The sequence below is a fragment of the Heterodontus francisci genome, chromosome 36, assembly GCF_036365525.1.
Source record: "Heterodontus francisci isolate sHetFra1 chromosome 36, sHetFra1.hap1, whole genome shotgun sequence".
NCBI lineage: Eukaryota > Metazoa > Chordata > Chondrichthyes > Heterodontiformes > Heterodontidae > Heterodontus > Heterodontus francisci.
Window position 1 is genome coordinate 49,511,544 of NC_090406.1, and position 15,253 is coordinate 49,526,796.

At 45.0% G+C, this 15,253-nt stretch overlaps 1 protein-coding gene across 3 annotated transcripts in view; it reads right to left on the bottom strand.

Moving 5' to 3' along the window:
* Window positions 1–15,253, bottom strand: part of LOC137351806 (tropomyosin alpha-4 chain) — a 252,254-nt gene that overhangs the window by 19,930 nt on the left and 217,071 nt on the right. For all 3 annotated transcript variants that reach the window (XM_068016661.1, XM_068016659.1, XM_068016660.1), the window contains 3 exons: window positions 12,723–12,798; window positions 10,264–10,326; window positions 9,313–9,382 (listed from right to left, as the gene is read on the bottom strand). In XM_068016661.1, coding sequence (XP_067872762.1) covers window positions 9,313–9,382; window positions 10,264–10,326; window positions 12,723–12,798 — 209 coding nt within the window. The remainder of the gene's footprint in view (window positions 1–9,312; window positions 9,383–10,263; window positions 10,327–12,722; window positions 12,799–15,253) is intronic.

Consider the following 15,253-nt stretch of genomic DNA (forward strand, 5'->3'; position numbering starts at 1 on the left):
CTGTACTGTGAACATGGCAACAAAGGCAAGGGTGACAGCAGACTATGTTAGACCCATGGATGATGGTGGGTTTTAGAAGGAAAATGAAGAAAGAAAGGACAGCAAGTGAGAGAAGGGAAGGAGCTTGAGAAAGGAAGGAGGGAAAAGGGAGGAAAGAGGGATTGAAGGGCTGAAAAAGAGAGGGGGAAGGGTAGAGAAGCAGCACGAAAGGGGTGGGGGGGGGGGGGGGGAAGAATGGTGCAGAAAGGTATAGAAGAATGGAATGGGGAAAGGAGGTGGGGAGCTAGAGAAGGAACTGCAAAAGACATCCAAAGCTAGAGCTCCCTGCATGACAAACGATAAATGGGACAATTTTGGCTGAATACTACAGACGCTAAACAAGCTAGCCAGGATCTTAAGCTACAATGCTGCTTTAGCCTGGACTTAACGCAAGACACCATCTTGGTGAAGGAGTTGAAGCCAGCACTAGTGATGACAACCTGGAGAATCGTTAAGGGGCTGATTGACAATTTAATTGACTCCAAGCGCTCATTAAAAAGGCTGCATACCATTTTGGTGGATAACTTCATTAAACGACCATTTTCCAATAACGACCAGCTGAACAGGAGTAAACAAATCATTGTTGACAATTTCAAGCACTACTTAAAGGTATATCACCTTTTACTGTTCACTTGCTGCTGGAGATATGAAGGAGTTTGAAACACATCAGCAGACTTCACCAACACAACATTTATTCAGGAAATTCTCTTGAAGACTTGTCCAAAAAGAGCAAGTGCTATGCTACTCCACCTTATTGGAGACACCATGAGAAGGGGAGTGCTTGGCCATCTGCCTTTAGCTGCTGGATGAATGGGAGGAGGACACAAGGTCAGACAGAGCAGCACTAGCTGCTCCAAGAGGGCGAGGTGAACTCCTTCCCCCACTGTGCATACAGGACATTCCTCCTCCTGCGGACCTCCAGTGCTACTTCCAAGAACCTGTGTACTCTCTCAATACCGTCCATGACAGTATTGGTAGGAGTGACCACCACACAATTCTTATGAAAACAAAGTCCCGCCTTTACATTGAGGATACCCTCCATCGTGTTTTATGGTACTACCACCGTGCTAAATGGGATAGATTCAGAACATATCTAGCAACTCAAAATTGGGCATCCATGAGGCGCTGTGGGTCATCAGCAGCAGCAGAATTGTATTCGACCACAATTTGTAACCTCATGGCCCGGCACATCCCCCACTCTACCATTACCATTAAGCCGGGGGATCAACCCTGGTTCAATGAAGAGTGCAGGAGGGCATGCCTGGAGCAGCACCAGGCATACCTAGAAATGAGGTGTCAGCCTGGTGAATCCAACACAAGACTACTAGCGTGCCAAACAGCAGAAGCAGCATGGGATAGACAGGGCTAATAGATCCCACAACCAACGGATCAGATCTAAGCTCTGCAGTCCTACCACATCCAGTCGTGAATGGTGATGGACAATTCAACAACTAACAGAAGGAAGAGGTGACTTCACAAATATCCTCAATCTCAACGATGGGGGAGCCCAGCACATCAGTGCCAAAAGACAAGGCTGAAGCATTTGCAACCACCTTCAACCAGAAGTGCGGAGTGGATGATCCATCGCGGCCTCCTCCTGATGTCCCCAGCATCACAGATGCCAGACTTCAGCCAATCCAATTCACTCCATGTGATAAAGAAATGGCTGAAGGCAGTGGATACTGCAACGGCTATGGGCCCTGACAACATTCCAGCAATAGTACTGAAGACTTGTGCTCCAGAACCGGCCGCACTCGTAGCCAAGCTGTTCCAGTGCAGCTTCAACACTGGCATCTACCCAACAATGTGGGAAATTGCCCAGGTATGTCCTATCCATAAAAAGCAGGACAAATCTAACCTGACCAATTACCGCCCCATCAGTCTACACTTGATCATCAGCAAATTGATGGAAGGTGTCATTGACAGTGATATCAAGCGCCACTTAAACAACAACAACCTGCTCACTGATGCTCAATTTAGGTTCTGCCAGGGCCGCCCAGCTCCTGACCTCATTACAGTCTTGGCCAAACTTGGACAAAAGAGCTGAACTCAAGAGGAGAGGTGAGAGTGACTGCCCTTGACATCAAGGCAGCATTTGACCAAGTATGGGATCAAGGAGCCCTAGCAGAATTGGAGTCAATGGGAATCAGGGGGAAAGCTCTCCGCTTTTTGGAGTCATACCTAGCTCAAAGGAAGATGGTTGTGGTTGTTGGAGGGCAATCATCTCAGCTGCAGGACATCACTGCAGGAGTTCTTCAGGGTAGTATCCTAGAGCAAACCATCTTCGGCTGCTTCATCAATGACTTTCCCTCCATCATAAGGTCAGAAATGGGGATGTTTGCTGATGATTGCGCAATGTTCAGCACCATTCGTAATTCCTTGAAACTGAAGCAGTCCATGTCCATCTGCAGCAAGACATGGACAACATGCAGGCTTGGGCTGATAAGTGGCAAGTTACAGTCGTGCCACACAAGTGCCAAGCAATGACCATCCCCAAAAAGAGAAAATCTAACCATCTCCCTTTGACATTCAACAACATTACCATCGCTGAATCCCTCATCATCAACATCCTGGGAGTTACCATTGACCAGAAACTTAACTGGAGCAGCCATAAAAATACTGTGGCTATTAAAGCAGGTCAGAGGTTGGGAATTCTGTGATGAGTAACTCACCTCCTGACTCCCCAAAGCCTGTTCACCACCTACAAGACAACGCAGGAACGTGATGGAATACTTTCCAATTGCCTGGATGGATGCAGCTCCAATAACACTCAGGAAGCTCGATACCATCCAGGACAAAGCAGCCCGCTTGATTGGCACCTCATCCACTACCTTAAACAGTCACTTCCTCCACCACTGACACAGTGACAGCAGTGTGTACCATCTACAAGATGCATTGCAGCAACTCATCAAGACTCCTTAGACAGCACCTTCCAAACCTGCGACCTCCACTACCTAGAAGGACAAGGGCAGCCAGCTCGTGGGAACACCACCACCTGCATGTTCCCCTCCAAGCTACACACCATCCTGACTTGGAACTATATCGCCGTTCCTTCACTGTCACTGGGTCAAAATCCTGGAATTCCCTTCCTGATAGCACTGTGGGTGTCGGTACACCCCAAGGACTGCAGCGGTTCAGGAAGGCAGCTCACCACCACCTTCTCAAGGGGAATTAGGGATGGGCAACAGATACTGGCCTTCCCAGCAACACCCACATCCCATGAAATGAATAAAAAACAGGTTGAGAAGGACGAGGTGTGACAGTTTACCAATCTCATGTAAGATGTTATTTGTGACTTTGATAAGAGCCATTTTAGCACTATGGCAATGGCAGAAACCTTACTGGAGGATTCAAACATGGAGTTGCAGGAAAGATGGGCACAGATTTGGGAGGCGACAACATGTTCAAAGACTTTGGAGAGGAAAAGATTGTTGGAAATGGGGCAATGGTTTGCAAGGACAGAAGGATAAAGGGATCGTTTTTTTTTTTGAAGAGAGAGGTGATAACAATAGATTTGAAGGAGAGTGGGTAGTACCTGACGAGATAGAACAGTTAGCAATTTCATAGGGTCCGGAAGGGAAGTTGGGTGGTCAGAAGGTTGGTAGGAATTGGATCGAGGGAGCAGGAGGTGGGAATCATGGGCAAGATGATCTCAAGGAGGGCATGAGGGGATATAGGAGTAAAACTGGAGATAGATGTTCAGAGCTTAGGCAGAGGGGAACCTTAGTGGAAGTTTGGCCTAGTGGGCTTGGAAAACAGAGGAAAGCAGCAGAGGCAGTTGAAGTCAATCTTAGTGTCAGAAAAAGGCCATGAACTCCTTGCACTTGAGATGATTGTGGAGGACACAGGAGAGAGAGAATTAAGAAGTCAGTTTGCAGTGAAGAGACGCCAGAGGTTATCTTTGCATGTCAGGATGACCCTGTATTAGAGAGCTGTTTTGGCAGAGGACAGCAGAACCTGATTGTGCTTTATGTGGTCCAGCCAGATGTGGCGATGAATGACTAAAGCAGTCATCCATAATAAATATTAAGGCTGCATCCATTGGACTTAAGGGAGTAGACATGAGGGCTGTAACAGGGAAAATTGACCAGGGCGAGAGAAATTGTTTCAATGGGGACTAGGGCTCAAAGTGGAGGTGAGGATGTGATTGAGCAGATCAGTAGCTGCAGAAATATCATGGTCAATAGAGGATCAAAGGCTGAATTGTTGGCTATTTGAAAGTGCCGTCAGAGGTTTTTTCCTCATGGGTGGACACAGAAGGAAGTGGGTTGGGGAAGCGGGAAGGAGAGGTGAGTGGGGAATGACACAAGAAAGTGATCAAAGATGCGAGGAAGAGATCATAGATGACCTTATCTGTAATCGAGACAATGAGAGTAGAGTGGCTACTCGAGTTAGCAAGGTCAAGGGGATAGCCATGATTCCGTGTAGGCCAGTTTGTATGGAGGAAGAGCTAGAGAGATGATTGGAGGGCAGTGTAGTAAGGAGCGAGAGCAGGATGTGTTGAGATGGAGATTGAAATCACCGAGAATGAGAGGTTGCTCAGGGCAGAGGCAGGAGGAGGAAAGCAGTGAATTCTTTTGGTTAAATCCTGGCCAGGCTACCCATTTTAGTGAACCATAAAGATCCTCTGACACTATGTGAAGAGCAGGGACTTGTCCTGTGCAATATCCCTTCCACAAACACCAGTGTAAAAAAACCACAAAAACTAGCTTGGTTACTCAGATTGTTGTTTGTGGTATCTTGCGGAGCACGAAAATATATATTTGCCTACAGTAGCCACGAAATGTCAAAAAAGTAATTCAATATGTGTGGAATATTGTTGTAGTGACATTCATGAGATGTGATCAGGTTTATATAAATGGGAGCTAAAACAGAAAATGCTGGAAATACTCAGCAAGTTGGGCAGTGTCTGTGGAGAGAAAGAGTGTTAACTTTTCATGTTGATGTCCTTTCTTCTACCTATTTCAGATTTCCAGCAGCCGCAATATTGCGTTTTTATAAAAATGGAATGTTCTCTCGGCGGTTCAGTGATATGCTCTCACCTCCAAGTCAGAAGATTGTGGATTCAAGAGATTTGAGCACATAAGCCAGGCTCCAGTGCAGTAGTGAGGGAGTGCTGCACTGTCAAGAGGTGCCATCGTTCAGATGAAATGTTAAACCAAGGCCCCTTCATGTCCTCTTATCTGGACGGAAAAGATCCCACGACATTATTTCGAAGATGACCAAGGGAGCTCTCCATGCTGTCCTGGTCAATATTTATCCCTCAACCAATATCAACTAAAACTGATTATCAGGTCATTATCACACTGTTGTTTGTGGGAGCTTGTTGTGAGGAAATTACAGCAGTGGCTACATTTGAAAACAACTTCATTTGCTGTAAGGAACCTTGGGATATCCTGGGGATGTGAAAAGCACTATATAAATGTAAGTTTTTTCTCTAATCACTTTAAAAATTATATTGACATTTGAGATATACGCTGAGGTTTATATAAATGGAAGCATCCTGTTGCTATTTTTAAATTCAGAGGATAAGAGATCGGTTAAAACCTAGACACAACCTCTTGCAAGTGATCAACTGGTGAATCCACTGATATCACTGTCAGACTCTATCACTGACTCCGCTATCCCATCAGGCATTAGTGCAACGTGTTTAATGTTTTTGATTAAAGAAAACAAAACATATCAGCAAGAGAAATAAAAACGGACGACAGAAAAAACAGACAGCGAGAGTCCCAGCTTTATTTTCACACAAGGAAGTTGAACAGTAAAGGGTAACAAGAGAAGCTCTGATGCAATTAGCCAATAATTACAAATTAACAGGAACTCGAAGAAAATTAAGATGTAAAAAGAGCACTAAGGCAAAACTGACAGGAGGAAGGTGGTGTGGAAGAAAAAAAAAAGGTCATTTACAAAGAAGTCATGTCATTAAGGGCATGGTCTAACTCCTCGCTGATGGCTTTGTACTTCAGCTTCTGGGCATAGAGTTCATCTGGAGGTTGAAGGACAGAGTGCAGCCGAGCAGCCAGGTTTCAAAGGAAGTGACCGAGTGATTATGATGATGTAAAAAGATCATGTGATGATGGAATGAACATGATGTGGTGGAAAATCAATGAAAAACGTGAGGTGAACAATGAAGGGGGGGAAAAAAAGGAGAAAGAAATTACTGGAGTAAAATCAAAGCAAAAACAAGACAAGATATCTCAAAATGACATCGGAATAGTTTTTGACATTGGTTTTAGGAAAAAAAGGTTAGAAGAAATTAAACTCAAATGCAATGCTGTGATAATCATGGAGATTTGGTGCTTGGACAATGCTGTCGGGGTTACCTTAGGCCTAAGGAAAACTCAAACCTATGTGAGATCTACTGGCAAAAGATCTTCCCGTTTCTATAAAGTAGTTTTTATGTGCAACATGTCTTATTATACCAAGTGTCTCAACTGGTTCAAATGTTCACAAGTGCATCAGTAGTTCAGATGAAGTCATTCAGCCCATATGATCTCATCCTTACACAATCCCAAATGTATTCCCATCTCAGCATCCAGCCCTTTCCTAAACAGGGTCAGTATCATGGTCTCAGCCACCCACCTTGCTTCAGCTGAAAAACCTCCAAGTTAACCACGCCTTCGACACTCAACCTGTACCCTCATCTAGCTGCCCTGATTTATCAGAATTATCGTTCTTACACTTGATTTCTCCATTCTGTTAAATACCCCTCCGAAATGTCACTGAGGGTCATCAAGTCATCTCTCATTGACACTGGAGATCAATCTCAGTACTAATCTCTGTACTCTCTCTCTAGGGCCTGGGTAGTCTGCACATCAGTGACCAGACTTGTACATAGCACTCATGGTCTCGACAGAGCACCCTGCAGCTTCAGCACCATCTGTGGGATTTGGAACCCGCGCCCAATTTGGTTTATTAACACTCCATACAGCTCAGATCAGGAGTCCAGTGGTCAGTTTCAACCCCCCACTTGGTAAACTCCTTCTCACTTATTTGTTCAGGGCTCCAGAGAAGTTGCTGCTAGTTTGGGGTCAGTTACTCACAACTTGCCCTCACTCTCAAGCTGCTACCACTGCATTGGCCTCACTTCACCAGTATAACTAATGTGTGAAGATTCCCTAGATTGGTCCCTGGAATGAGGGGTTGTCCGATGATGAAAGACTAAGCAAATTGGGCATGTATTCTCTGGAGTTAAGAATGAGAGGTGATCTCATTGAAACATACAAGATTCTAAAGGGGCTGGATAGGGTAGACACACAGATTATTTCCACTGGTCAGGGAATCTAGAACACGGGGACACAGTCTCAGGATAAGGGGTCAATCATTCAGGACTGAGATGAGAAATTACTTCACTCAAAGTGTTCTGAATCTTTGGAATTCTCTACCCCAGAAGGTTGTGGATGCTCCATTGTTGAATTAAGGCTGGGGTAGAGAGATATTTGGTGTTTCAAAGAATCAAGAGATATGGCGAGTGGGCGGAAAGTGGAGTTGAATCCCAAGATTAGCCAGGATCGTTTGGAATGGCGGAGCAGGCTCGATGGGCCAAATGGTCCCCTCCTGCTCCTATTTCTTGTGCGAGCCCCCTGCCCAACACCGGCTGCTGCTCTCCACTATGCAATTCCTGGTCAGTGTGTGATTCTATTGCACGGAGACCCAACATTCCTCACTTTATTGGTCCATTAAATTCAAACACAACAGCAGAGGGGGAAACACTGGTTTCACTGCCCCCCCCCCCCCCCCCCCACTGACTGACTAGAAGCAGCAGCAGTAATGTGCGGTGGGGCAATGCTACTGCCCATTTATACTGCGAATGTTAGACAATAGCAGCCAGAGAGAGTCTGCAGAGAATGTTACATAAATGATGCTTTTCAGCTTCCCCTTCAAATCTTGGGGGGAATAAAATGGGTGCATTGTAAAGGCAAGGATGCATGTATTGCTACCCTATACAACACTTTGTGCGAGGTTGGGCAGGCAGCTTATGGATAAAGTCAGGAGCTGAAGGGGTGGAGGTGCCTCAGCTGGAACTGATTTGTCAATATTCATCTTTCCCTGCGCATGCAATTCGAAATGCGCTGCCTGAAAGGGTGGTGGAAGCAGATTCAATGGTAAGTTTCAACATTTTGAAACGGAAACATTTGCAGGTCTAGAAAGAAAAGGAGGGAGCGAGTGGGACTAATTGGATAGCTCTTTCAGAGAGCTGGTACAGGCAGGATGGACCGAATGGCCTCCTTCCGGTGCTCTACAATATCTATGAATTGGGTCATACAAACACAGCAGCTGGAGGAGGGGGGAGGTGAAGGGACCTAGAGTTGGGGAGACAGATATTTCTGCCTCATTCACTCAGTTTCTGATGACCACCACCACTGTAGTGAGCAGGATAAACCACACTGATTAGCATGTGGGAACACCCACACTGTTGCTATCTAGAGTCAGTGCAACACCAGATGTCTTTACAAACACAGAGTCGCTCAATAAAACAAGTGGCTGAGAATATGGGAAGGAGGGAGTCAGACTGTCACAACTGTACAATGCTCCCTGCAAGATATTTTTATAATCTTTGCAACAGTTGAACATTTTTCTGGTGAGCAGGGGAGGGAAAGAGTAGCTGGATTTCTGTTTGAACAGGGATTGGGAGGGTTACCCTAGAAATCTGGCTTATAAGAGTTACTGAGCCACATGTGTGGGGAAAGCTTGGCGGGGGTACGGTTAGAGTGATAAATGAACTGGCCGACTGTTGCATCAAGCTCAGTAACTTCTCAAAGCCAATTCCATCAGCTCCCAGGATGTGGATCTATGCAGGAGGGAGAGTCATGATGGTTTAAACGAGGACAAAAATAAACACTATGGGGTTTTTGAAAGGTCTGATGCAAGCAGTAATCACAGTACTAAAGATACAAAACTACTTTCAGCACCTTTCAAGAGAAGTGGAAATGTTGTCAGGAAAACAGCCTCTGCTTCCTACATAGACTGACCACACAGCTTGGCTTAATCTCTGTACATAGCAACAGAGAATAGTCTGGCCTACTGGTTCAGTTAAAGTACTCACTACCCTATTACAGCTTTCATATCAACCAGTGCCTGAGAGAGAAGTGAAAGAGAGACAGAAAAGAAAGAGAGAAACAGAGAGAGACAGAATAGAGAGACAGAGACAAAAGAGATAGAGAATGAGACCTAGCGAGTCATTACAGAGTGACAGCGACAGAGACAGACAGACAGACACACAAGCAAAATTGGCTCGTGCAGTTATTAAATCAATGAAAAATCTCGTACCTTCCAGGTCATCGATGGACTTTTCCAGTTTGGCGACAGTCCTTTCAGCAAACTCTGCACGAGTTTCTGCCTGTGAACCAGAACCCCATATCAAATTAAAAAATGGATCAAAAGGCCAAGAGGGAAAGTAAAGAGATCACCCTTAAGGAACTGTAACTATCGATACACTCAAATGGGCTTGGTTAAAAACAGGAACATACTTTGTAGGTGGGCAGGGAAGAGAATGTGCAATTGAAGCCAGGCTGGATTCAAAAACAACCACTAGACATTCTGCTACATAACAAGGCAATCAGACTAATAGTTTGGAGACCCAGTATCCAAGAGCCTGAACTGTACACTGCCAGGGTTAATCTGTCAATTAATAGGCTGCATTTCTTTGTTGGTTTATAATTTACCCTTTATTCTTAACTTCACAACTGGAGGTTACATTTTGAAACACATCCCACAGGCAAAAGTCCAATGTGGTCAAAGTAATGACATCATCACTAAGGATACTAATTCTAATGGCACAACAACAAAAAAAGTGATATACCAGTGTGTAAAATGTTTTAAACAATTGTACAGAACACTGAAGGCTCTTGCCCCATATTCCCATCTAAACCCAGCCAAGTGACACTAGTGTGCTGACTATATCCTCCTCCAGCTGGGCAGGGGATGGGAAGAGAAAAATTAGGATAAACATTTTCAGAATGTTTACAGTTCTTATCTGCAAAATGGGACCTCCGTCTTTCTGACAGATTGCAGCACCAGTTGAGGTTTTCCTGATTAACTCAGACTGGTTGAAAGGAATGAAGAAAATGTTCGTTTAAATGGAGTGCTCCTGCACGGAGCATGTGCTGAGGAAAATATTTCATCACACCCACTCACAGCAGGACCATATTATTCATACAAAAAGCATGTGCCATTAAATTCAACCACCACAGCATTAGCAGAGTTTGATTAATGACCCACCTCCTTGAGTTTGTCAGTCAGAATCTTGATCTCATCCTCATACTTGTCCTCCTTCTCAGAGTACTGTCAATAGAGAGTTCAGTTAGTAACCGAGTTAGGACCTGGACATCAGCAATTCCAATTACAATCCCGTTAAACCCAATTCCCAGAAATCAGAGGAATTTTCATCACTTTCTTACAATTAGAAGCATGCTCTTCCCATTAGGAAAATAGGAATAGGAATAGGCCATTCAGCTCCTCAAGTCTGTTCTGCCATTCAATTAGATCATGGCCAATCTCTACCTGACTCCATTTACCCACCTGCAATCCATGCCTGTCAATACTGGTACCTAACAAAAATCTAACCATCTCTGTCTTGAAAGTGCCGACGAGCCCCCAAATTCCACAGCCTTTTGGCTGTGTTCTAGATTTTCACTACATATGGCACAGTGGCGCAGTGGTTAGCACCGCAGCCTCACAGCTCCAGCGACCTGGGTTTGGTTCTGGGTACTGCCTGTGCGGAGTTTGCAAGTTCTCCCTGTGTCTGCGTGGGTTTCCGCCGGGTGCTCCAGTTTCCTCCCACAGCCAATGATAGGTAAATTGGCCAATGTAAATTGCCCCTTGTGTAGGTAGGTGGTAGGAGAATGGTGGGGATGTGGTAGGGAATATGGGGTTAATGTAGGATTAGTATAAATGGGTGGTTGTTGGTCGGCACAGACTCGGTGGGCCGAAGGGCCTGTTTCAGTGCTGGAGCTCTAAATAAATAAAATACCCTGTGTGAAGAAGCGCTTCCTAATTTCACTCCTAAATGGCCTATTAAAGGATTTATCACCCCATCAAGTCATGATGCCAATTTACTGGGGACTAAACCTGCCCCATTCGTCACTCCCTCATTCCTTGATTCAGGAAAAGTGTAAGGCAGTTGTGGGTTACAGGATACAAGAACAGATTAAGGGATTGGTGGATATTGGTGAATAGGTGGATTATGTTTTCCTAACCCATCACACCACAGCTGACAACTCACTCTGGCACAACCGATTCACACACGGGCTGTTAGCAGAGCACGGGACCCCTATGGCAGGATTTTGTTTACAGACATTTGCTAAGTTCCCAACACGCAGTAGAGGGGCTGGGTTAGGACAAATCTTCGAGGAAATCCTTTAAGATCAGACTGGTCAATGAAACAGGAACGATTTCTATTTTACAGGAGTGAAAAATTAAACAGTAGAAAGTCACAAATCATCAATTTTACTGAGCGGAATCTCACCGACAGCAAACCAATGAAACAGTTCTGTGAAGCAGCCAATCCCCTGATGAATATCATCTTCAGTAGACCCTGAGAGAGACCCCAAATTTATTTACTCATGAGCTGTGGAATGGAACCTGCCTGGGGATCTGAGAGTCAGCAACCAGGAATAGTATCCGAGATGCCGTTGATCAGTATTGGCAGGAAGACAAGGAGGAGCAGCCACTTGTAACTTGATAACACACACTGGGTTTTCAGCCAATGGGCCAGCTCAAGGCTTGGGCAGGTCTGAGCAACAGCCGTGCCTCAGTTGGTACTCCCTCTCCCCCGAGTCAGAAGGTTGTGGGTTCAGATCTTATTCGAGCAAAATTCCAGGCTAACACACCAGTGCAGTGTAATCTGGAATGCAGTGCCTGAAAGGGCGTGGAAGGAGATTCAGTAATCCCTTTCCAAACAGAATTTGATAAATACTTGAAGGGAAAGTCTTTACAGAACTATGAAGAAAGAGCAAGGGAGTGGGATTCATTGGATAGCTGTACCAAAGACGACGATGGGCTGAAAGAATGATGCACAACAGAATGAGACCTATGACTGTGTGGTGTAATTTGTGTGGGGAGTTGGTTTATTTGCAATGATTTTGCTGTGAGGGATTGTATGTATGTTGGTTTTGGTTGTTGGGGGGGGGGGGGGGGGTGGAGGGGCGGCATGTATGTGCAGCAGCTGCATTATCTTGCAGATGAGACATTAAATGGAGGACCCACCTGCACTCGGAGATGGACATAAAAAATCCCATGGTACTATTTTGAAGAGCAGGGGAGTTCACCCCAAAGTCTGGCCAGTATTTATCTCTCAACCAACGTCACCAAAAAAAGAAAAGCAGATTATCTGGTTATTATCGTGTTGCTGTTTTTAGGAGCTTGCTGTGCACAAACTGGCTGCTGTGTTTCCTACATTACAACAGTGACTATGCTTCAAACATACTTCAGGACACTGAGACAGTCAAAGGCGCTATATAAGCACAAGTCATGTTTTGTGGTTTAGTTCGCTGCTCCAAAACCCTGCAGAGTCTCCAAGTAGAGGAAATTCCGAACCTAAGGGAGGTACTGGGGAAGCTGGGGCACGGTTTAGTAAAGCAAGGGGGAAGAAAAAAGAGGAAAAGCCGCGACTATTGTTAGAAGTTCTATTCAAACCTAATTTTCCTGAGTGAACGCGAGCAAGGAAAGCCGAGTCTCACCTTGTCGGATTGAGCCTCCAGCGACTTGAGATTGTTGGTGACATTTTTCAGTTCTTCTTCCAGGTCACTGCACTTCCTGTGTGAAGGAGACAAGGCTCGAGTGTGAATTCAACAACACTGCAGAGAACAGAAGTCAACACGAAGTTGCACACAGCAATTGGTGAGAGACAGGAGGTGGCAAGAAATGCTGCAGAGCCATTCCACTCACCGGTTTACTTGGTTAGCCCCAGAATCTTTGTTAAGGGAAGAGGTGGGGGCATTTATTAGATATACTAAACCCACTTCCCACACAAAACCACTGCACATAAATGCTGCCCCTCACCCACCAAAATCAACACGTACATCCCTCACAGCAAATAAACCAACTCCCCACACCAATTACACCATACAGTCACAGAATGATGCACAACAGAATGAGGCCTTTCAGCCCATCATCCTCTTTGGTAAAGCTATCCAATGAATCCCACTCCCCTGCTCTTCCTTCATAGTTCTGTAAAGACTGTCCCTTCAAGTATTTATCAAATTCTCTTTTGAAAGGGATTACTGAATCTGCTGCCATGCCCTTTTAGGCACTGCATTCCAGATTACATCAACTTGCTGCATTAAAACATTTCCTCAGAGCCCCTGAAAACCATTCCTGTTTTTGAACACCGCTATCAAATCTCCTCTAACATTTCTGTGCTCTACACCAGTTTCTCCAGTCTCTCCACATGACAGAGGTCCCTCAACCCCCAGTACCATGTTAGTAAATCTCTTTGGTATTTTTTCCAAAACCATGACATCCTTCCAAAAGTGCAGGCCCAGAATTGAACACAATACTTCAGCTGAGGCCTAACCAGTGTTTTTAAAGCTTAAGGTAACTTCCTTGCTTTTCCTCTATTAATAAAGCCAAGGATGCGGTGTGATTTCTTTTTTAACAAAACGACTTCTCAACTTGTCCTGCCACCTTCAAAAGATTTTTCAATGTACATTGCTAGGTCTTTCTGTTCCTGTAACCCCTTTAAAACTTTCAGCTCATTCTTCTGACTGTTACGATCCTGTAGTTTATTTTTTCTTTTCTGAGACGTACGCAGTGTGCCTTTAAGGCTGGAAAAGGATCAGTACTGCTTTAAGACAACAAGCTCCAGGGACTGAGCCAAAGAATGCATCCTGGTTACCCGGCAACAGCCACTCAGGATCAAGGACACGAGATACAATGCTGCCGATTGACATTTGAAACTAGCTGGAAAAACTGGCATTTGAGATACAGTTGACAGACAGAGACAGACAGCTGGAGCAGCATGAACAGAACAGAGATCACTGATAATTTAAACTGAAGGAAGGTGAATTTTAGAATGATCACTTTTTCACCCCTCAAAACAATTCTAAAGCCAAATTGATTCAGTGGAAAGTGTCTGCAAGTTGTTGATTGCTGAATTCATCGCTGGAAGAGGAGCATCACTTCGACTTCTGAAAATAAACTACTGACTGTCCTACTGTTGAAGAACCTTTTTCCCCCCCCATTGGACGGCTGTGAGGACTTCAAGCAACCTAGGGCTGTTCCACAATGGAAGATGCCACTTCGGCAGGAACGTAAATCTGTAAGGACACTAATTTTTTTCTATTTTAAATGTCGTTTATATCTTAGCCGTGTTTTAAGAGTTTAGTTTTTCTAATTAGACAGTTAATTTGTTGATCTAAAGACACATGATTTGGTTAGCCTCATTCGGGGGTTAATAGATGGTCAAATTGGCTGTGGCTTTCTTTAATTTGGAAAGTTTAAAGTGATATGTCAGGCGATCTGTGGAGGGACGGGACTGAATTGACAGTACGTTTCTCCCACCGCAATCAGAATTACATATTTTGATCGGGGGCTTTGTCTTGAGCAGTTGGTCGTAACAGTACCAAAATGTAATATTTCACAGTTCTCTGCATTAAATTTCACCTGACTTGTCTTTGCCCATTTTACCAGTCTATATCCTCCTCAAGTCTGTTACCATCCTCCTAATTGTTTACTACATTTCCTAGTTTTATGTCATCTGCAAACTTTGAAATTATGCCCTGTATACCCAAGTCCTTCTTCTTCTTTCTTTTGGGCCTCCTTATCTCGAGAGACAATGGATACGCGCCTGGAGGTGGTCAGTGGTTTGTGAAGCAGCGCCTGGAGTGGCTATAAAGGCCAATTCTAGAGTGACAGGCTCTTCCACAGGTGCTGCAGAGAAATTTGTTTGTTGGGGCTGTTGCACAGTTGGCTCTCCCCTTGCGCTTCTGTCTTTTTTCCTGCCAACTACTAAGTCTCTTCGACTCGCCACATTTTAGCCCTGACTTTATGGCTGCCCGCCAGCTCTGGCGAACGCTGGCAACTGACTCCCACGACTTGTGATCAATGTCACAGGATTTCACGTCGCGTTTGCAGACGTCTTTATAGCGGAGACATGGACGGCCGGTGGGTCTGATACCAGTGGCGAGCTCGCTGTACAATGTGTCTTTGGGGATCCTGCCATCTTCCATGCGGCTCACATGGCCAAGCCATCTCAAGCGCCGCTGACTCA